At 53.6% G+C, this 21162-nt stretch overlaps 1 protein-coding gene and 14 non-coding genes across 15 annotated transcripts; 14 read left to right on the top strand and 1 right to left on the bottom strand.

Moving 5' to 3' along the window:
* The first annotated feature begins 2245 nt into the window (after positions 1–2245).
* TRNAP-UGG lies at positions 2246–2317 on the top strand. Its single transcript has one exon. It is a non-coding gene; the product is annotated as a tRNA-Pro (tRNA).
* Positions 2318–3084: 767 nt separating this feature from the next.
* Positions 3085–3156, top strand: TRNAP-AGG. Its single transcript has one exon. It is a non-coding gene; the product is annotated as a tRNA-Pro (tRNA).
* Positions 3157–3585: 429 nt separating this feature from the next.
* TRNAK-CUU lies at positions 3586–3658 on the top strand. Its single transcript has one exon. It is a non-coding gene; the product is annotated as a tRNA-Lys (tRNA).
* Positions 3659–4483: 825 nt separating this feature from the next.
* TRNAP-UGG lies at positions 4484–4555 on the top strand. Its single transcript has one exon. It is a non-coding gene; the product is annotated as a tRNA-Pro (tRNA).
* Positions 4556–5330: 775 nt separating this feature from the next.
* Positions 5331–5402, top strand: TRNAP-AGG. The gene has a single exon. It is a non-coding gene; the product is annotated as a tRNA-Pro (tRNA).
* A 434-nt stretch (positions 5403–5836) lies between these two features.
* TRNAK-CUU lies at positions 5837–5909 on the top strand. The gene has a single exon. It is a non-coding gene; the product is annotated as a tRNA-Lys (tRNA).
* Positions 5910–7088: 1179 nt separating this feature from the next.
* Positions 7089–7160, top strand: TRNAP-UGG. The gene has a single exon. It is a non-coding gene; the product is annotated as a tRNA-Pro (tRNA).
* A 434-nt stretch (positions 7161–7594) lies between these two features.
* TRNAK-CUU lies at positions 7595–7667 on the top strand. Its single transcript has one exon. It is a non-coding gene; the product is annotated as a tRNA-Lys (tRNA).
* A 741-nt stretch (positions 7668–8408) lies between these two features.
* Positions 8409–8480, top strand: TRNAP-UGG. The gene has a single exon. It is a non-coding gene; the product is annotated as a tRNA-Pro (tRNA).
* A 1268-nt stretch (positions 8481–9748) lies between these two features.
* Positions 9749–9820, top strand: TRNAP-AGG. Its single transcript has one exon. It is a non-coding gene; the product is annotated as a tRNA-Pro (tRNA).
* A 2806-nt stretch (positions 9821–12626) lies between these two features.
* On the top strand, positions 12627–12699 carry TRNAK-CUU. The gene has a single exon. It is a non-coding gene; the product is annotated as a tRNA-Lys (tRNA).
* A 539-nt stretch (positions 12700–13238) lies between these two features.
* On the top strand, positions 13239–13310 carry TRNAP-AGG. The gene has a single exon. It is a non-coding gene; the product is annotated as a tRNA-Pro (tRNA).
* A 2646-nt stretch (positions 13311–15956) lies between these two features.
* TRNAR-CCU lies at positions 15957–16029 on the top strand. The gene has a single exon. It is a non-coding gene; the product is annotated as a tRNA-Arg (tRNA).
* Positions 16030–17422: 1393 nt separating this feature from the next.
* TRNAK-CUU lies at positions 17423–17495 on the top strand. The gene has a single exon. It is a non-coding gene; the product is annotated as a tRNA-Lys (tRNA).
* A 69-nt stretch (positions 17496–17564) lies between these two features.
* LOC122433182 (vesicle transport through interaction with t-SNAREs homolog 1B-like) lies at positions 17565–18575 on the bottom strand. Its single transcript, XM_043455842.1, has one exon. The coding sequence runs from the start codon at positions 18463–18465 to the stop codon at positions 17818–17820; it is 648 nt and encodes a 215-aa protein (XP_043311777.1). The 5' UTR covers positions 18466–18575; the 3' UTR covers positions 17565–17817.
* Between the last annotated feature and the right edge of the window lie 2587 nt (positions 18576–21162).

Genomic DNA, 21162 nt, shown 5'->3' with positions numbered 1-21162 from the left:
TGGACCCACCAAGCCAGGGCTCTCAAGGGCCTCTCAAGGGCCCCATCTGTAGAGTGGGGATAATAGCAGCTCATGCCTCAAAGATTTGTTTGGGATATTAAGTTACATAATTTTTTGGTTAAACATTTAGAACAGTGTCTGAAGACTGCAGAACTAACTCTTGCCTGAGCTTCCATCCTGTCTGCCCACCCCAGGCCACCTCCCTGAGCCAGGCAACTCTGGGCTGCTGGAAGCACTGGTTTTCTCCCTGAGGCCCCTCCCAGCTCCCTGGGCCCCCTCTTGCCCCTGTACCTCACACTCTTCCACCCCACTTTGGGCAGAAACCTGGAGTCTTGTCCCAGATGGCAGCCTCTAGCTATGGATCCTGAGAGTTCCTATCAGTGATCCGACTGGACTCAGAGTCGGTCAGGGCCCAGCAAAATATTTTGGCAAAGGAACCCATGGGTCAGGCCTACTTTCCATCGCCTTGAGGCAGGAGCTGTGTCCTCATATTCCTGGCACCACTTCAAGCTGATGCACCCACGTCCTCTGGCCTCATGGTGGGGACCGGAGTCAACACCTACGCCTCAGGCTGTGTCAAGGCCCAGAGAAAGACTGGATTCAACTCAGCACCAGGCAACATCCGGGATCTCAGGCAGCATCTGGGATCTCAGGCAACATCCGGGATCTCAGGCTGCGTCTGACTTTGGGGGTTCCGGTTGAGGGCTATGTGTGCAACTGAAAATACCCATGATCTGAAGCAGACCCTGGCATCATCCTGAGCCCAGACGTGGCTTTAACAGATAGTTGGTAACAGCGACTGGGGGGGGGCCATCCTCATTTGGGGCCGAGTGTCCGTCTACACGTTGGGAGCACATCATCCCCTGCGGGTCTGCCCTGAGTTCTGTCCGTGCGGCAGGGCTTCTGGGGATCACTGAACCACCAGCCAACCAACCATCCATCTGTCAGTGCCGAGCCTCACCCCAACCCCGCACAGCTCCTCCCCTGCCTGAGAACACCACAGATTCTAGGCAGTCTAGACACTCAGAATGCCCGGAGAGGACTCCATGTCCCCGCTGACCCCGAGCCTGCCCCCTCCTCTCATTTGGAGTGGTCCATAGACAGTCACGTTCAGAAATTTGGTGGCAGGTAGCAAAGTGCAGCTGCCCGGCTAGCTTAATCTCAGGGTTGTCATGGGTTTGAGTCCCACGTTGGGCGATTTTTTCGTTGCCTTTTTTTTTTTTTTTGCTGTCTATTGTGGATTCCTGTCCCACGTGAGCTAGTTTTCTACTCCCAGCTGTCCACTCCCGACTAAAAAGTGCCCTGTTAGAGGCTCAGTGAGCGGAAACACATAAATTCCTGATCACCATAGGCAGCTATGCTGGGTCCTGCCCTCAATGTCATCCTCTCCTTTGAGCGTTTGGGCCTCTCCTAGGGGCTTGTAGACTCCCATTTGTGGAAGGCGAGGGGAGTAGGAAGCTCAGGACAAAGCCAGAACCAATGCCTGTTAAGGGTGACAAGCCCCCAAAATTAAAAAGTGTGAAGACCTAGGCTGCTCCGGGAATTTGACCTTTTTCTCCTAATGGAGACTCCTAGTGGCTCAGCTGGTAAAGAATCCGCCTGCTATGCAGGAGACCTTGGTTCGTCTCCCTGGGTTGGGAAGATCCCTTGGAGAAGGGAATGGCTTATGGATCCAGTATTCTGGCCTGGAGAATTCCACGGATTGTATAGTCCATGGGGGTCACAAAGAGTCGGACACATCTGAGCGACTTTCACTCACCCCTGGGCCAGTGAACCTTCCCAGGGAACCTCCTCCTCCTCCTCCTCTTGCTCAGAGATAGTGCTCTGTTTGGGGGAGAATTTGGTTCAGGTGTCATCAAATAGAGGGATAAAGGGTTGTTCCGGTAGTTTCAGAGTCTGCTTTGCCTCAGGCCCAGGCACCCCCGATAGGTCCTGGAGAGAGCCGCCTGTGGGCGAGGTGTAGGGCTGGAGTCAACGGCAGCCACTTGAGGCCAGGTGGGTGGGTGGCTTCAGGGACCTCCCAAGAATGGAGAGCTACAGCTTCCCAGTCTCCCTCCATCTCCCACAGCAGGAGGAGCCAATGAACTAACCCTCCGTCTGAGGCCGGAGTTCGGCTGCGAACCCGCGACCTCGCGAACCCACAGAGCCGGTTTCGCAGGTGCGGACGCTGACAACTGAGCTACAGCGGCGAGCTTCCCGGGAGTCACCTGCAGAGGGACGGGGGGAGGGGTAGGAGGTGTGTGTCGGCTCGTTGGTCTAGGGGTATGATTCTCGCTTTGGGTGCGAGAGGTCCCGGGTTCAAATCCCGGACGAGCCCGTTCTTTTTCTTTAAGAGGAGGACTGAAGACCGACTTGGTGGAAGTGTCGGGGAGACGCAAGTCGCGCCTAGGGCATCTGAGGTCAGGACTGCTGCTGTCCGGCCGGATCAGCCAGTAAAACAAAGCGACTCTCACAGTCAGCCTCGGGGGTTGGGGGCTACACGTCCGAAACGCACTATCTTGATTTTGATCTGCGGGGGCGGGAGCGGGGAGCCGAGCCAGGAGAAGCGAGAGCAGCGCCGGAGGCCGAGGCGGAGGCGGTGTCCCCTCCGTGCACTCCGCCGGCCACGGGGCCACGTCTTGGGGGTTTGGTCGCCCCCAAAGCGAGCGTCCCAGAGATCGCGGCTCCGGGACCCTCCGCGCCCCCGCCCTCTCTCGAGCGCTCCCCACCTGCCCGCTCGCCCCGGAGTCCCTCGCCGGCTTCGTCCGGCGGGTCCCCTGCGCTCGCGGCTGCGAGGAGGTCTGCGAAGTGACGGATGAGCGGCGCGGGGACAGAGGCCGGCCGCCCTTCCTGGTCTGGGGCTCTCTGTCGTCCGAGGGCGGAGGGGAGGCGACGCGGACCCCGGACTGTCGGAGCACAGGGGCTTCTGTCCGTTTTGCTGCCCGGGAGCGCTGGGTTTTCTCCGCGCGCATCATTCCTGGAACCCCGCACTTCTCCGTAGGTCTGAAATTGGGGTCTCCCTTCTGCACCACCTCACTGGCGTCGCCGGTCCAGCTCCAGGACACCGCGGCATCAGAGAGGAGAGCCAAAAACCCTAGTGTGTGCGGCTCGTTGGTCTAGGGGTATGATTCTCGCTTAGGGTGCGAGAGGTCCCGGGTTCAAATCCCGGACGAGCCCTGTTTTTCTTCCCCCACTTGCGGGTCTAAGGGCCCACTCTGTGCCTCCCCTTGTCGTCCTTTAAAAATTTTCATTGTGGCCCAGTAGCCAAATTGTCCCCACGAGAACCCTAACGAGCTACATTTTCAGTCGGAGTTGCAGGCACGGAAGACTGCGAGGTGTTCCCTTCCTCTGAATGGACAGCCGGTTGCATTGTTCGCCGGTTGCAGGTCTCTGAACCGTCAAGCCTGGGCCCCACAGTCCCAGGTCAGGAGGCCAGGATATCCGCGTGCGGAAAGGTGATGGCGCTGCTGGCGTTTGCGTCCGGAGTCCAGCCCCGCCTCAAATCCCCATGTCCCCGTTGACCCCGGGACTTGCTCCATCCTGTCATTTGGGGCCGTCCACAGCCGTCAAGTTCCGACACCTGTCCGCAAACACCTCCGTGCAGCCGCCCGGCTAGCTCAGTCGGTAGAGCATGAGACTCTTAATCTCAGGGTCGTGGGTTCGAGCCCCACGTTGGGCGTGGTTTTTGCTGCCTATTGTGGATTCTTGCCTCACGTGGGTTGGTCTTCTGCTCCCAGCTGTCCATTCCCGATTAAAAAGTGCCCTGTTGGAGGCACAGGGTGCAGACACACACAGATTCCTGCTCACCGTAGGAAGCCAGACTGGGTCCTACCCTCGGAGTTGTCTGGTCTTTGTAGCAGATGGGCCTCTATTCGGGATAGCTAGACTCCCATTTCTGGAAGGTCAAGGGAGTAAGCAGGTCAGGACAAAGCAAGAACCAACGCCCTTTTAAGGGTCACAAGGGTTTTCCTCCTCAGGGAACACTGGTCCTAATCAAAATACAAGAAAGTGTAAAAACCTGAGCCCCTGCTCCTTCCCCTGGACCAGGGAGCCATGGCTGGAAACCACCTCCCCCTCCTCCTCTCGCTCAGACACGCTGCTCCGTTGGGACAGAATTGGATTCAGAAATCTAGGGTTCTTCCAGAATCTGTTTTCCTCACTTCCTCAGGAGGCCCAGGCACCCCCGTATCCCCGCCCCCCACCCCATCGGTCCCCGTGTGAGGCCGACTGCAGGAGAGGTGTTCTGGGCGGCGACTCTCCTGCCTTCATTTGAGGCCAAAACTGAGCAGAGCTGCAGCTGCGGGGTCTCCCTCCAGCTCCGGCCGCAAGAGGAGCGGATAATCCAATCGTCTGTCTGCAACCGGAATTCGGCTGCGAACCCTCGACCTCGCGAACGCCCAAGAGCCTGTTGCGCAGGTGCGCACGCTGACAACTGAGCTACAGCGGCAAGCTTCCCAGGAGTCACCTGCAGAGGGACGGGGGGGAGGGGTAGGAGGTGTGTGTCGGCTCGTTGGTCTAGGGGTATGATTCTCGCTTTGGGTGCGAGAGGTCCCGGGTTCAAATCCCGGACGAGCCCGCTCTTTTTCTTTAAGAGGAGGACTGAAGACCGACCTGGTGGAAGCGTCAAGGAGACGCAAGGCTCGCCTTAGGCCATCTGAGGCCAGGACCGCTGCTGTCCGGCCGGATCAGTCGGTAGAAAAAAACGACTCTCACAGTCAGCCTCGGGGGTTGGGGGCCCCACGTCCGAAACGCGCCTTCTAGGTTTTGATATGCGATCTGCGAGGGCGGGAGCGGGGAGCCGAGCCGGGAGAAGCGAGAGCAGCGCCGGAGGCCGAGGCGGAGGCGGTGTCCCCTCCGTGCACTCCGCCGGCCACGGGGCCACGTCTTGGGGGTTTGGTCGCCCCCAAAGCGAGCGTCCCAGAGATCGCGGCTCCGGGACCCTCCGCGCCCCCGCCCGCTCTCGAGCGCTCCCCACCTGCCCGCGCACCCCGGAGTCCCTCGCCGGCTTTGTCCAGCGGGTCTCCTGCGCTCGCGGCTGCGAGGAGGTCTGCGAAGTGACGGATGAGCGGCGCGGGGACAGAGGCCGGCCGCCCTTCCTGGTCTGGGGCTCTCTGTCGTCCGAGGGCGGAGGGGAGGCGACGCGGACCCCGGACTGTCGGAGCACAGGGGCTTCTGTCCGTTTTGCTGCCCGGGAGCGCTGGGTTTTCTCCGCGCGCATCATTCCTGGAACCCCGCAGTTCTCCGTAGGTCTGAAATTGGGGTCTCCCTTCTGCACCACCTCACTGGCGTCGCCGGTCCAGCTCCAAGACACCGCGGCATCAGAGAGGAGAGCCAAAAACCCTAGTGTGTGCGGCTCGTTGGTCTAGGGGTATGATTCTCGCTTAGGGTGCGAGAGGTCCCGGGTTCAAATCCCGGACGAGCCCTGTTTTTCTTCCCCACTTGCGAGTCTAAGGGCCCACTCTGTGCCTCCCCTTGTCGTCCTTTAAAAATTTTCATTGTGGCCCAGTAGCCAAATTGTCTCCACGAGAACCCTAACGAGCTACATTTTCAGTCGGAGTTGCAGGCACGGAAGACTGCGAGGTGTTCCCTTCCTCTGAATGGACAGCCGGTTGCATTGTTCGCCGGTTGCAGGTCTCTGAACCGTTAAGCCTGGGCCCCACAGTCCCAGGTCAGGAGGCCAGGATGTCCGCTTGCCTAGAGGTGATGCGCTGCTGGCGTTTGCGTCCGGAGTCCAGCCCCGCCTCAAATCCAGTCACTCCATGTCCCCGTTGACCCCGGGACTTGCTCCATCCTGTCATTTGGGGCGGTCCACAGCTGTCAAATTCCAACACCTGTCCGCAGATCGCTCCATGCAGCCGCCCGGCTAGCTCAGTCGGTAGAGCATGAGACTCTTAATCTCAGGGTCGTGGGTTCGAGCCCCACGTTGGGCGGTGCTTTTGCAGCCTATTGTGGATTCCAATCCACTTGGGTTTGTCTTCTGCTCCCAGCTGTCCATTCCCAGCTAAAAAGTCCCCTGTTGGAGACACAAATTCCTGCTCACTATTGATGTTTTCAAAATATGTTGTTGGAGAAGACTCTTGAGAGTCCCTTGCACAACGAGTTCAAACCAGTCCATCCTAAAGGAAATCAAACCTGAATATTCATTGAAAGGACTGATGCTGAAGCTCTAATACTTTGGCCACCTGATGCCAAGAGGCAACTCATTGGAAAAGACTCTGATGTTGGGAAAGATTGAGGGCAGGAGGAGAAGGGGGTGGCAGAGGATGATGGTTAGATGGCATCCTTGACTCCATTACCATGAGTTTGAGCAAACTCTGGGAGTTGGTGATGGACAGGGAGGCCTGGTGTGCTGAAGTCTATGGGGTCGCAATGAGTCAGACACGACTGATTGAACAACAGTGGAAACCACGCTGGGTCCTGCCCTCCTCGTTGTCCACTTGTCTGCTTCTTGTAGCGGTTGGGTCTCTCACGGGGGCTTGTAGACTCCTGTTCCTGGAAGGTCAAGGAAGTAAGTAGGTCAGGACAAGTAAAGAATCAACGTCCTTTAAGGGTCACAAGGGTTTTCCTCCTCAGGGAACACTGGTCCCAATTAAAATACAAGAAAGTGTAAAAACCTGAGCATGTCCTCCTTCTCCAGGCATCAAATGGAGACTCCTTCCCCTGGACCAGGGAGCCATCGTCGGAAACCGCCCCCTCCTCCTCACGCTCAGACACGGTGCTCTGTTGGGGCAGATTTGGATTCAGGTGTCGATCAAGTAGAGGAATATACGGTTCTTCCACAATCTGTTTTGCCTGTTTCCCTCACTCAGGCCCAGGTACCCCCGGGTCGGTTACTAGGTGAGGCCTCTTGCCGGCGAGGTGTTCTGGGCGCGGAGTCTCCTGCCTCCATTTGAGGCCAGAACTGAGCAGAGCTGCAGTTGCGGGGTCTCCTCCAGTTCCCGCCCCACGAGGAGCAGATAATCCAACCGTCCCTCTGAAAACTGGACTGCAGCTACGAACCTGTGACCTGGGGTTTGCAAGTGAGGACATGGACAACTGAACTTTGGCAGCGAGCTTCACCGGAATCACCTGCGGAAGGACCGGGGGAGGAGAGGGAAAGAGTTATGCGTGGCTCGTTGGTCTAGGGGTATGATTCTCGCTTTGGGTGCGAGAGGTCCCGGGTTCAAATCCCGGACGAGCCCTGCTTTTCTTCCCCAGTTGGGGGTCTCAGGGCCCACTCTGCGTCTCCCACTGTCGTTTTAAAATTTTCATTGAGACCCAGTAGCCAAAGTGTCTCCCTGAGTCTCCTAACAAGCTACTTTGTCAATCTGTGCTGGAGGAACGAAAACGCAAGACAGAGATGTTCCCTTCCTCCGCAACTGGAGGAGCCTGTTCTTCGCCGGTGGCAGGTCTCGGAACCGTCAAGCCTGGATCCGACGGTCCTCGGTCAGGAGGCCAAAGCATCGGCGTGGGAAGAGGCGACGCGCTGCTGGCGTTTGCAGCCTGAGCCCACCCCCACCTCAAATCCAGGCACTCCACTTACCCACTGACCCTGGTACCTGCTCCATCCTGTCGTTTGGGGCGGTCCACAGCCCGTCAACTTCGGAAACCTGGCCACAGTCGTCTGCCCCCAGCCGCCCGGCTAGCTCAGTCGGTAGAGCATGAGACTCTTAATCTCAGGGTCGTGGGTTCGAGCCCCACGCTGGGCGTGGTTTTTTGCTGCCTGTTGTGGATTCCAGTGCCACGTGTGTTGGTTTTCTGCTCCCAGCTGTCCATTCCCGACTAAAAAGTGCCCTGTTGGAGGCACAGGGTGCAGACACACACAGATTCCTGCTCACCATGGGAAAACACGCTGAGCCCTGCCCTCGCGCTGTCTGCTCCTTGTAAGGGTTGGGCCTCTCATGGGGACTTCTAGACTCCCGTTTCTGGAAGGCCAGGAGAGTAAGTTCAGGACAAGTCAAGAACCAGCACCCTTAAAGGTAAGACTGACAAGTCCCCAAAGGTGTGAAGACCTAGGCTGCTCTGGGAATTTGACCCTCTTGCACCTAATGAAGACTCCTACCCCTGGACGGAGCAGTCCTGCAGAACCTCCTCCTCTCGCTCAGAGACTGCTCTGTTGGGAGAGAAATTTGATTCAGGTGTCGATTAAGTAGAGGGATATAGGGTTGGTTGGTAGTTCCAGAGCCTGTTTTGCCTCAGGCCGAGGCACACCTGAGCAAAGCTGCAGCTGGGGGAGGGGGGGGGGGTTGTCTCCCTCCAGTTCCCTCCGCACGAGGAGCAGATAATCGAAAAGTCCCTCTGAAACCGGACTGCGGCCGCGAACCCGGGACCTGGCGATCCCACAGAGCCCACGGATTCGCAGGTGCGCACGCTGACAACTGAGCTATAACAGCGAACTTCACTGGAGTCACCTGCAGAAGGACTGGAGACCAGGGAAGGAGTGATGGAGTGGCTCGTTGGTCTAGGGGTATGATTCTCGCTTTGGGTGCGAGAGGTCCCGGGTTCAAATCCCGGACGAGCCCGTCCCTTTTCTTTAAGCGGAGGACTGAGGTTTGGTCTGGTGGAAGCGTCGGGGAGACACAGACTAGACAGCGTCCTCAGAGAGCGGGACCCGCGGCAACTGCTCCTGCAAGCAGAGTAAAGGAAAGTGGCTCGAAGGATGCCCTAGGGCTCCAGGTGTCTGACGATTCGGGAGGATCACTGCTCCAGCCCCCGATTAGCCCTACTGTAACTTAAACTTGCATTTTAGTGGCTGGGAGGCGGGTAGAGAGAAAGAGACTCCTGGGCTTCCCTGGGCACAACTTCACTCTTGGGTCGGGGGGTCTCATCCCCGGGACTTTCCCTGATGAGAGAGCGAAGAAATGGGGCCAAGTATCCGGAGCGGTTGGGGAGTGGCTGGACGTCGAAGGACGACATACCGACTGCAGACTCTGCCCCGACCTGACCCCCGACTCCTGGACGTGGGATCTCACTGCTCCGAGGGCGGCCTCCTCCTACTCCCAAGCCCGACCGCAGGGCCCGCCTCCTCCCCCGGCTGGACTGGGAGGGGCATCGTGACCCGCCCTGGTGCACGGTCTGGTTGGTGGGCTAACCCGCCCCCTCTAGGGACCACCCCCAGGTCAGGCCATCCTAGGGCATCTGAGGCCGGGACCTTTGCTGGATCAGTCGGTAGAACAAAGCGACTCTCACAGTCAACCTCGTGGGTTGGGGGCCCCGCGTCGGAAACGCGCTGTCTCGGTTTTGACCTGCGGGGGCGGGAGCGGGGAGCTGAGCCGGAGAAGCGCGAGCAGCGCGGGAGGCCGAGGCGGAGGCGGTGTCCCCTCCGTGCACTCCGCCGGCGTTTGCTGAGCGACCACCGGGGTCCACGTCTTGGGGGTTCGGTCGCCCCCAAAGCGAGCGTCCCAGAGATCGCAGCTCCGGGACCCTCCGCGCCCCCGCCCGCTCTCGAGCGCTCCCGCGCGCCCCGGAGCTCCTCCCCGGCTTTGTCCGGCGGGTCCCCTGCGCTCGCGGCTGCGAGGAGGCCTGCGAAGTGACCGATGAGCTGCGCGGGGACAGAGGCCGGCCGCCCTTCCTGGTCCGGGGCTCTCTGTCATCCGAGGGCGGAGGGGAGGCGACGCGGGGACCCGAATTGGGGGAGCGCTCAGTTGTCTCCGCGACCGTCAGTCCTGGGTCCCTACACTTCCCAGTGGGCTTGAAATTGGAGTCTCCATTCCTCGTCAGTTCCCTGGCATGGCTGGTCCAGCCGCGATCCCACCGGTGGAAGAGGAGATCCAAAACCCGGAAGCAACGTGGCTCGTTGGTCTAGGGGTATGATTCTCGCTTAGGGTGCGAGAGGTCCCGGGTTCAAATCCCGGACGAGCCCTGTTTTTCCTCCCCAGTTGCGGGTCTCAGGATCCACTCTGTGCTTCCCCTTGTCATTTTAAAACTTTTTTTGAGGCCCGGTAGCCAAAGTGTCTCCACGAGTCTGGCAACAAGCTACTTTGTTAGTCCAAGCTCCAGGCAGGGAAGACCGGAGAGGTGTTTCCTTCCTCTGTGCATCAGGAGCCAGTTCTTCCTCGGTTGGAGGCCTCTGAACCGTCAAGCCTGGGCCCCACAGTCCCTGGTCAGGAGGGCAGGGCATCCACTTGGGGAGAGGCAATGGGCTGTAGGCATTCGCATCACTCCAAATGCAGTCACTCTACCTGGTGTGAACTCATGCGTCTTCCCTCCTTCCCCGCCGGAAGTCAGCAGGAGTCCCGGGATCTCGGGCACCGCTGGGTACCCAAGGTCCTGGGGCCCAGCGCCTGACAGGAGCCAAATCCCCTCTGCCCTGTTCTGCGGAGGCCGCCTTTGAGGCGCAAGAGGTGGGCACCAGGACCCCCACCCCGCTGTGGGGTCTCAGGTGCTTGCCAGGATGTCTTCAGCATGTGCTGGAAAGAGTGCCATGGGATGCCACAATGAAAAATAACAAGGAAACTGGGCATCATGAGCAACAACCAGTGAACAATAGATATGAAAATAAAGTTGGAAAGATACTAAGATTATCAGATACGGATTATAACACAACTATCCTTACTATGTACAAAGACATGAATGACAAAAATGAAAATATATTTGAGAACAGAAGCTATGTAAAATGCTCTAGAAGAATGAAACAGGACTATATTTGTCTAAAAATACACAAAAAGTGAAACAAATCTCAATAGATGTATGCAATGGTTTAGAAAGATGAAAGAAATGGTAAACTAAAAATACGTCAAAACAAATAATATAAAATAAAAAAAACCTAAAATATCCTAATATGATTACAAATTAAACAATACACTTCTAGAAGTTATATGAGTTAAGGAAGAAATTACAGTGGGATTTAAAATACTTTGAAATAAATGATGATGAAAAATACTACATACCAAAATCTTTAAGACACAGCTAAAGCAATAGTTAGAGGAAAATTGATAGCTTTAGATGTGTATAAAAAAGAAGACAAGCTGAAAGCTAATGACAAGAAGTTAGAAAAAGTACAGCAAAAAAGAAACCCAGATAAATTCAAACAAGGGGAGAAATGATTAAGAGCTGAAAATAATGATGTTGATGGAGAAGGAAATGGCAACCCACTCTAGTACTCTTGCCTGGAAAAGTCCATGGACAGAGGAGCCTGGCGGGCTGCAGCCCATGGAGTTACATGACTGAGCACACATGCATGAGGATGGAGGGAGACGGTTGGTAGCAATAAACTGGTAGAACTAAAAAAAAAAAGAAAAGAAAATAATTATGTTAAAAACAAGCATACAATAGAGATTAATGACAAAAAGTTAATGCTATTGATGAACTCTGCAAAAACTGTTTAAGAAATAATGACAGAAGACACACATAACCCTTGTCAGAGAATGACTTTACAGTTATTGGATAAATTAAGAAGATAATAGCCATTAAAAAAAAAGAATTCATTTGAATCAGTTCTAATGAGATGGATGAAACTGGAGCCCATTATACAGAGTGAAGTAAGCCAGAAAGATAAACACCGATACAGTATACTAACGCATATATATGGAATTTAAAAAGATGGTAACACTAACCCTATATGCAAAACAGAAAAAGAGAAACAGATGTACAGAACAGACTTTTGGACTCTGTGGAAGAAGGTGAGGGTGGGATGTTCTGAGAGAATAACATTGAAACAAGTATACTATCAAGGGTGAAACAGATCACCAGCCCAGGTTGGATGCATGAGATAAGTGCTCAGGGCTGGTGCACTGGGAAGACCCAGAGGGATGGGATGGGGAGGGAGGCGGGAGGGGGGATCAGGATGGGGAACACATGTAAATCCATGGCTGATTCATGTCAATGTATGGCAAAAACCACTACAATATTGTAAAGTAATTAGCCTCCAACTAATAAAAATAAATGAAAAAAAAGAAGATAATAAAAGTATATCCTAAATAACTTTGTGAAAGCTGTTAGTACCCATAACTTGCCCAAATTATCTACAAAATACCGTAGCAAATTTCAAGTTTGTGGTGAAACCTTGAAAATATTCTATTTGAGGTTAGAAATGCAACAAGGATGCTGACACTCTCTATTTCTGTTGAACATTTTATCAGAGACAGTGAGTCACCCCATACATTGCTGGTGGAAATGTAAAATTGTACACTCATGCTGGAAAACCCTGCGGCATTTTCTTTAAAGACTAAACTTACAGCCACCATATGACCCAGCAATTTGGGTATTTATCTCAGAAAAATGAAGGCTTCTGTTTACACAAAAATCTGTACACAAGTCTATGGTTGTTTTATTTGAAACAGCCAAGAAACTGGAAATAACCCAGATGTCCCCAGGGGTCAATTGTGCATGTTGCCCTAGGTTTGTGCTGCTCTCTCCGCGCGACTTCGCCCAGCTGCTCCTCCCCAAGCCCAGGGTCAGGTGGGCTGGGTGGGCACAGGGGCCAGGCTGGGTTCCCCAGCTACGGGGTGGTGAGGGAAGCCCTGGACTAGAGGAACTGTTGTCCTAGAAGGGGCCGTAGGTGGAGAGTGGAGCTTGCAGCGGGGACTCCCTGTTAGGACCAGGAACCTTTGGCTACTGACCCCCCACCCCACCCCGGTGTCCACATCTAAGTCACTACCTGTCACCTAGGTCCCATCATCTTCATATTACCCCATCAATATAAGCAAGGATAGGGTTCCCTTATGGTTGCCCGGCTAGCTCAGTCGGTAGAGCATGAGACTCTTAATCTCAGGGTCGTGGGTTCGAGCCCCACGTTGGGCGTTACCTTTTCTTGGTTTGGACCTTTTGGAGTCTGGAGAAGCAGACGAGCATCAGTGAGCATCAGATGGATACCAGGAAACTACACCTGCAGGAGCGCTTTTCCCAAGCAAGGCGATCCTGTGACCTGCCATCAAAGGGCACTCAACTGCCCAGCTGGACCCACAGCTCCTTGCTGGCTTTACCCCAGGTCCTCCTCAAGCATGTTCCTGGCTGCACAAAGTGTCAGCAAAGTGACCTAAAGGCCAAGCCGGGATGCTAGGAGAGCCCGCCTTTCCTGGCGTTGGGCTCACTGTAATCTGAGCACAGGGACAGCCAGACTTGGTTGGGAGGGGGGGTGCGGTAGGCTGCAGGGGCTGCTTCCCAACTTGCCAGCACTGGGAGCTCTGGGGTCCTCCCCTTGCCCACTAATCTATGAGCTCAACACTTTCCCATGGCTCTGAAATTGGAGTCTCCTCCCCACGCCACCTCACTGGTCTCCCGAATTCCATATCCGCGATGCCACGGAGTCACAGAAGAGACCCAGAGGGTATAATTTGTGTGGCTCGTTGGTCTAGGGGTATGATTCTCGCTTAGGGTGCGAGAGGTCCCGGGTTCAAATCCCGGACGAGCCCATTTATTTCCCCTTTTACATGACAACAGCTCTTCTCTAGAGATTTGAGAACTACCCCCAAGTCCCCAGATCTTGTACTTCAAAGCTCCACACTTCGAGAGAATTAGAGGAAACATTTAAAAGCTTCAAGCTGTTTCCAGGTACTTTGAAACTTTTAGTAGGAGTCTTGGGGATTCAGGGGTGTGGACATCATAGTGTAGGGCAATGCCTGCAGGGATTTGGTCAGGTTAAGGCCGGCAGGGGAGAAAATCTGGAACAGTCTCCCCAGATCACCTACCTTTTAGGCTTCAAGTCCAGCAATTAATTACCCCATTGAGACTCAAACATCCCTGCCAAGTGTCCCGTACTGTATCGGGCCTGACTCTGGCACCCAAGGCCCTCCTCCTCTTTCTTGATTCCCTTCTCTTCCTCCTTCTCTCCATCTCCTGTCACCCCTCACCTGGGCACTCCCAGGTCTGCCCTGGTTCCGCAGCCCCAGGTCAGGGAACGGTTCCGGGAGCCCGGGTTGGCACGGGTCCATGCTGTCGGGATGGGGGTCCTGTCCCTGGCTCTGAACCTCAGGCTGTGTTGGGCCCCATTTTTGGTGGCTGGGGGTCCAGGTGGAGTTTGAGTTCGACCCTTAAGGAGTTCCAAATCCAGAGAGCTGCTTTCAGTAAAACACAGAGATTCTCCACCTCCAGGGTCAACCACATGCCAGGATCGCCACAGACGGAGACCAGGGCCCCCCCTCAGGCCAAATCTCCTCTTTTTCCAGAGTCCGTTGCAGAACTCCAAGGCTGATTTGACTGTTGGATTTGATTTCCTGGAGGGAGTGGGGGAACCATCTCTCTCCAAATTCATGAAAAACAAACAAACAAAAACACTTTAACTTATTGGTTTAAAAATGATAAATAGTTTTAAAGAAGTTATAAAGAAAAACACTCTGGCAGAGTCGAGGTTTCTAGTAACACAAATGGGTTTTGGAGACCAACCCTCTTTCTAAAAACAAAGGAAAATGTTGGATATAAAAAACAAACAAACCTCAAAGCAGTGAAGAGGTTGCTTTTGGAAAAGTCAAGAAATTCCGGGCCCAATTTAAACGGATGTGGCAAACCAGAGGGATGATGGAGGCCCGAAGTTGCCGTGGAACCACGGACACCTGCCCATCTCGGCAAACGTGACCGCCTTGGGTTCCGCGAGACCAAGGCAGAGCCCAGGATCTGCTCCTGGGTTCCCCCTGGAATCTGTGACCCCCAAAGATGAGTATGAACAGGAATACACCCGTCCCGCCCCAACGCCGCCAGCTGCTTCTGCAATGCGTGTTCCCTGGCGTCTCCTCCTCCCGGCCCCTTTTACTGAATAAAATACAATCGCTTTAAAAGGCGAGCCTGTGCGGAGACCGCGCGCATCCGTGGGACGAAGGACACCCGAGGCACAAGGGGCCCACGTCTACAGCGTCCTAATTCCTCTGTGTCCGCCGTGTTGTTCCCATGCTGGTTTCTCCCCAGTCTCCGGCCTGGGGGCTCCAGCGCCCCCCACCCCTAGCCCGCCGCTTCATCCGGGCGGGTGGCCGGACTGCCGGGACCAACAGGACAGAGGAGATTAGAAGCCGCGGCAACTGAATCAAAGTTTGTCCTCTGATTCTGTCCTGGATTTTTGTTTGTTTGTTTGTTTGTTTTAGCCATAAAGGACTTATTGGAGGAGATGGAAGGAGATTGGAATCTGGACTGCGCATTAGATAATCCTGTTGCTAGAGTGACAAAGGATGAAATCGGGATGGGGGTGACGAGAGGAGAATCTAAGGTCCCGGGAGCTCTCCTGAGGGGATGCGGTGGGGGTGGGATCTTGAGCGGCTCTGGATTCTGCTGACTTTTTACCCTTCGGATTAATTAGGAACTTCAGTGAAGAAAGAAAGGAGGGTGGCGAGGGAAATTGCAGGGGGTGTGTCCCGATCCCGCGGATTTCGGCTTTGGGCAGCTCCAAGGGTGTGGTTTGGCCTGGAAAAGCGAGGTCGGGCGGGGAGTATTCTGCGGGCGGGCGGTCTCCCGGACGTTGCCAAGCCCTGGGTGACGATGCCCAACGCAGGGAGCTGTGGGGGACGTTCTGACTGTCGCCTGCGGCTGAGCCTCGGCGGAAGCGGAGGGGTCGCCTCCCCGGCTCGCGGTGTTGGCCCCGCACGCCTTCTTCCAGCCCCGCGCTCCCCCGGGGCTTCTGTCCAGCCGCGTCTCCCGAGGACTGAATGTTTATCACACACGCCGCAGGGTGGTCCTGCCCAACGCGCCGCGGACTGATGCAATCAGGGACCCTCACTGCTTGCTGCATCTGTCATCCGCAGGACAACCCAGGGCGTTCCGGAGCCTGGAACTCCCGCTGGAGGAAGCCGACGAACCGGACTCCGCGGAGCGCGCGGGAGGAGCCGCGGGAATCCAGGGAGAGAAGGGCGCGGCGGGCGGCGAGGGCGAGGCGCGCACGGGAGCTCTGCCGCGCGAGCCGCGGTTGTCTGTTTCGCTCACGACTCTGTTCCTTGGCGACTTGAACAGAGACTGGGACTTTGTAGGGACTCAACCAGGTTTCTAATAAGCACCCAAACCAATTCCTGGATCACTTTCTAACTACTGGCGACGAGTTATTCCTTCTTCTCAAGTTCTTGGGAACAGCCTTAGCAACAGCCCCAGTGGCCTAATGGATAAGGCACTGGCCTCCTAAGCCAGGGATTGTGGGTTCGAGTCCCACCTGGGGTAGTATGAGGGGCGGCCTACCTTTCCTTAGATGGAGAGATGCATTTTGGGTCATTAGATAAATAGATAACAAGATACAGATTCCCCACAATCTTTAACAAGGAAGGACAAAGACGGTGTTCCTGTACATCTAAATGGGAAAAAATGTGTGGTTACACATACATCTTAATGTGGGAATATGTGTGGTTTCATTTGAATTTTGCAAAGCAGTCTATTCTTTTGATCCTCTAATTCCAATTCTTTGACTCTGTCTCAGAGATAAAACTACTGATGTAAGTACAAAGATGTTTATTGCAGCAGAGTTTGGTAAATAATAAATAAAAGGGAGACGGGAGTGGCCATCTGTGGGAGACAGATGGAATGCATTTTCCTTCATTAATACTGTTCAACCTCAGAAAAGAATGTTCAGTCATCTATCCCAGTCGACTTGGAAGTTCTTGCTCTGAAAGGCGTTCTCGGTGCATTTCTTACAGAACAAACAGTAACTCCCAAGCCGCAGCTGTCCTTGCATTCTGTATAGAAAAGAATCAGGTGTGGAAGGACCCAGGAGGGAAGCGGAGGAAAAAAGAGACTCTAGCAAAATGCAGAAATACACAGATCAATAAGTAAACAGAAAATGTGGAGAGCAGAACTTGCCCATTTGAAATGTGGGTGTAAGAACTGAAAGGGCGCTTAGGGGAGAACTGGAAGTAGTGGGGTGGGGAGCAATGATAACGTTGACATGATCTGGGTTAGGATTGTGGGTGATTTTCTGCCTGGACTTTTGTTATTTCAGTATAGCTACTTTTGTGACTTTTTATAATCACAGGTCAGGAGAAAGAGCCCCGTGTCCTCAGAAAATCTCTTTTCTTTTCTCTTTCTTTCTTCTTTTAATAACTGAAGAGGGCAGGGCAAGTTTCCGAACAGGGAAGAGAGAATCGCCACTTAAAAGACTCTACCACACTTCCTGCTTGCCTGTTGTGTTAAAAACTGCAGGCGTGGAGCCTGGTGAGGAAGGAAACAAAAATGAACAGCAGCAATTTCCTTTGATCTGGAGTCTGGCCCCCTTTTATCCTCTTTCTTAAAAATCTAATTTGTCAACTGCGGTATCCTCGGCGCTTGGCAAACATTAAGCGTTCAATCAACACTTGAGTGAATGGATGACTCTATTAGGCGAGTGACCGCTGGTATGTTGGGACACGTTTGGGGTCCAGAGCTTATGGGAAGATGCATGCTCCCCGCCAGGCAGCACAGCCCCAGCTCAGCAGGTTTCGCCGACTCCCGGCCCAAGGAGTCCCCGCTCCGACGGAACTCCATCCTCCTGCAGCCGCTGTTGGTAATGCTCCCACTTCATCTTCAGGGTTTTGTCAGGTAGTAGGTGCACACTTTCTCCTGAAGGGACATAAAGTCACTGAGAGCCCGGCTAGCTCAGTCGGTAGAGCATGAGACTCTTAATCTCAGGGTCGTGGGTTCAAGCCCCACGTTGGGCGTACAGTCTTTTTTCTTTCTGTCGGGGAAGGCGCGAAAGCCAGGATTCTCCTTTTTTTTTTTTTTTAAACTTAAAGAAGTCATAAACGACATTTATTACCTTGGTATATCATACTGGTCTTATTGCTGTTCCTTCACGTATCAGTGGTTTTCCGTCTTCCTCCCTCCACCCACAGTCTGGCTACATAGTGCCTTCTTGAACCGCTAGTTCACAGCAGCAATAAGATTTTTTCCACACCTCTAACGCCATTCATTCACGAAGTCATAGTTCTGGTCCACAAACCCTTCCCTGTAGGAGGTTCAATGCCTGCCAAAGAATTTGTACTAAACCAGGCCTCCCAGAATGGCTAGCTCCAGTAAGATGACGATGGAAAGCAGCAGCTTGTTGGTTGTCACTTTTCTGGACATTGAGCGGAGAATCTTCCGACTTTTGCTCAAGTTTTCACTTGTATTTACCAGTCTACTCTTGGTACGTTCCAACTGGTCACGTTGCTCCCCCAGCTCTTCTATGATTTCTGAGCCAATCTGGTGCTCAATACTCTGGGTGGCCCGGTTCAGGCTGTCAGTGCCTTGCAGAAGCAATGTCCTTTGAGACTGTAGCCGATTCATATGCTCATTCTCCACAGTGTATGTACCATATTTCATGTCTCCTCGGGCCCCAGAAGTGGCTGTCAAAGGCGTACTTCTCACTTCCCGATGGAGTTTAGCAAGGTCCTTTCCGTAGGTTCGAAGCTTAGACATCATAGGGTTACAGAAAGATAGGGGAGCGTAACGTAGTTCCTCTTCCATCTCTGCCAGCGTTTCATTTGCTTCCTGTTGCTTTTCATCGAAATCTCTGATCAACTTCTTCTTCTCTTCTGTCCCTGCCGTCCCCAGGAGCCGCTCCGGCACCCCTCGTAGGTCTTCATGGAGGCCGCGGAAGATCTCGTGCAGTTTCTCGAAATGCTCCGAGGAGGCGGCAGAGGTGGCCATGGCGCAGGCCTCTTTCGAACAGCGGGCGCCGAAATTCTGGGCCGAGGGCCCGTTCCTACTCCGTCGTCAGCCGCCCAGCCCTGCAGGCATCACGGCGACCGCCGCCACAGTCGCCCAAGACGAGGCGCTTCCGGGGCCGCGGCCGCCAGGATTCTCTTAAATACATACCAGAAGTAGTCTTTGAATAAAAGTTTTTAAATTTAGCTAGACTTAGAAAGATGGCATCTATAGTACTATATCAATTTTTAAAAAGGGCAACCAAGAAAACAATTACAAAAAAGAAAACAGAATAAAAAAGTACAGCCTGATATAATGCCTCCTGAGGGAAACCTGGAAGCAGCAAATGTCACATTTGTAATGAACAATTTTCTAGTAGGGGCTTCCCTCATGGTTCAGGGGCTAAGACTCTGTGCTCACAATGCAAGTGGCCAGGTTGTGCACTAGATCCCACATGCCTCAACTAAAGACCCCCGCATGCCTCTACTAGACCTGGTGCCGCCAAATAAATAAATATTTTAGAAAATTTTTTCTAGTAGACTCATTAAATTCTTAAAAATGAAGTCAATTTTAATAATATATTTTATCTTATCTGTGCTTAGTCACCCAGTTATGTCCAACTATTTGCAACCCCTTGGACTGTAGCCCACCAGGCTCCTCTGTCCATGGGATTTTCCAGGCAAGGATAACTGGAGTGGGCTGCCATCTTCCTCCTCCAGGGAATCTTGCCCACCAAGGGACTGAACCCAGGTCTGCTTGTCTCTTGCACTGCAGGCAGATTCTTTACCTGCTGAGCCATAACCAAGTTATTATAATTTCCCACATAATAATATACAAATTATCAGTGAGATGTATTGTGATCTCAACCTCAGTACTTTTGAAATTTTGAATCAGATGATTCTATGGGGGGTGAGGGGAAGGAGGGTTGCCTGTTCATGGCAGAATGTTTAGTAGCATCCTTGGCCTCTAGATGTCAGTAGCCTCCTTGTGACAACCGACGATGGCTCCATACACTGTCCAAAGGCCTCTGGGAGGCAAAGTTGTTTCTGGTTGGAGTCATTTGTCTAGAGAATTGAGGGCAAATATATTGGTACGAACAGTTCACGTGTGGAATCTTACAGGAGGGCTAACTGGACAAGGGCCAGATGGCAGGGTCATTTCATCCTGAGACAGCCAACTCAGAAGGCAGCCTGGTAAGGTCAGGAAATAGGCTGTGTACAGGGGACTTTGCTGACAACGGTCTGTCTAGTCAAAGCTATGGTTCTTCCAGTAATCATGTTTGGATGTGACAGTTGGACCATAAAGAAGGCTGAGTGCCAAAGAATTGATGTTTTTGAACTGTGGTGCTGGAGAAGACTCGAGAGTCCCTTTTACTACAAGAAGACCAAAGCAGTCAATCCTAAAGAAAATCAACCTTGAATATTCATTGGAAGGACAGATGCTGAAGCTGAAGCTCCAGTACTTTGGCCACCTGAAGTGGCCACCTGACTCATTGGAAAAGACCTTGATGCTGGGAAAGATTGATGTCAGGAGGAGAAGGGGACAACAGAAGAGATGGTTGAATGGTATCACCAACTCAATGGACATGAGTTTGAGCAAACTCCAGGAGATAGTGAAGGACAGGGAAGCCTGGTGTGCTGCAGTCCATGCGATCGCAAAGAGTCTGGAAAGAGTTAGCGACTGAATAACAAAACAATAAAAGGACTTCACAAATACGTTAATATATTGAGACTAGCAGGAGCCAGATTTCTTGCTGGTGAAGTTGGAAAGAGAAGGCTTCAACAAATCCTATGGTGTTGCACTGGAGTTGGAGGTATTGCTAACTTTTTCTGGTGACTTGGTAACTGTTGTTTCACTGGTAAAGAGGGTTGGTGGTAGTGACTTCATAAAAGCAGGTCTTAAATGGTATATTTTCCTGCCTGCAATCAGCATCTTTTCTAGTTCTATCAGTTTTCTGTATTTCTTAACTGCCATAGTCTGTATAATGAACTTTTCGCTTTTCCCCGTGTCTCTCCGTCGCAAGGAGAGGAGCTGCCGCCCTGTAGGCTCATAAGCAAGGGTTGGACGGGTGGAAACGCTCCAGCTTCTAGGTCAGGAGGAACAAGCAGACTCAGCACCGAACCCAATAGGCCGAAGGCCCCCAACGCCTTCTGTTAAGACGGGCTCATTCAACCCAACATTGCGAGCGCGGAGCCGCCGCTGACTGCAAACGGGTCATGGTGTCATGAAGCAGAGATCCGGTCCGCGAAAGCCGGCCCCTTCCTACGTGCTGACCACCAGCCCCACGACCGCCCGGGCCATCCGCCGCAGGCGCCCGCACTTGATCCGAAAGAAAAAGTACCGCCGGAGTTGCGCGCGGCCGCCATCCGCCCTGCGCATCGTGCCGTCCTGCGTAGCCTGTGATGGTGAAGGAGAGGCGGACCTGCCCGACCCAGAGCCCCTGGACGACCCCCTTCCCCGAAGCAATGACGTTATTGCCGACTCTCCTAAAGAAGAGAAAGAGGGAGGGGAGGGGGAGAAGGAGAAGGAAGAAGAAAAAGAGTAAATGCTAAGTTCATTCCTTTAATTGTTCATTTTCACCTTCTGTTATTCAGGAGATCCGGCTCGTTCCCTGGGTCGGGAAGATTCCCTGAAGGAGGGCATGGCAGCCCACTCCGGTGTTCTTGCCTGGAAAATCCCATGGACAGAGGAGTCTGGGGG

The sequence above is a fragment of the Cervus canadensis genome, chromosome 32 (genome assembly GCF_019320065.1).
Source record: "Cervus canadensis isolate Bull #8, Minnesota chromosome 32, ASM1932006v1, whole genome shotgun sequence".
Lineage (NCBI taxonomy): Eukaryota > Metazoa > Chordata > Mammalia > Artiodactyla > Cervidae > Cervus > Cervus canadensis.
This window is presented reverse-complemented; position numbering and strand designations above follow the sequence as displayed.

What these genes read in the sequence shown, in the direction of transcription:
- LOC122433182 (XM_043455842.1), bottom strand. Translation starts at nt 18,465, where the DNA reads ATGGCCACCTCTGCCGCCTCCTCGGAGCATTTCGAGAAACTGCACGAG.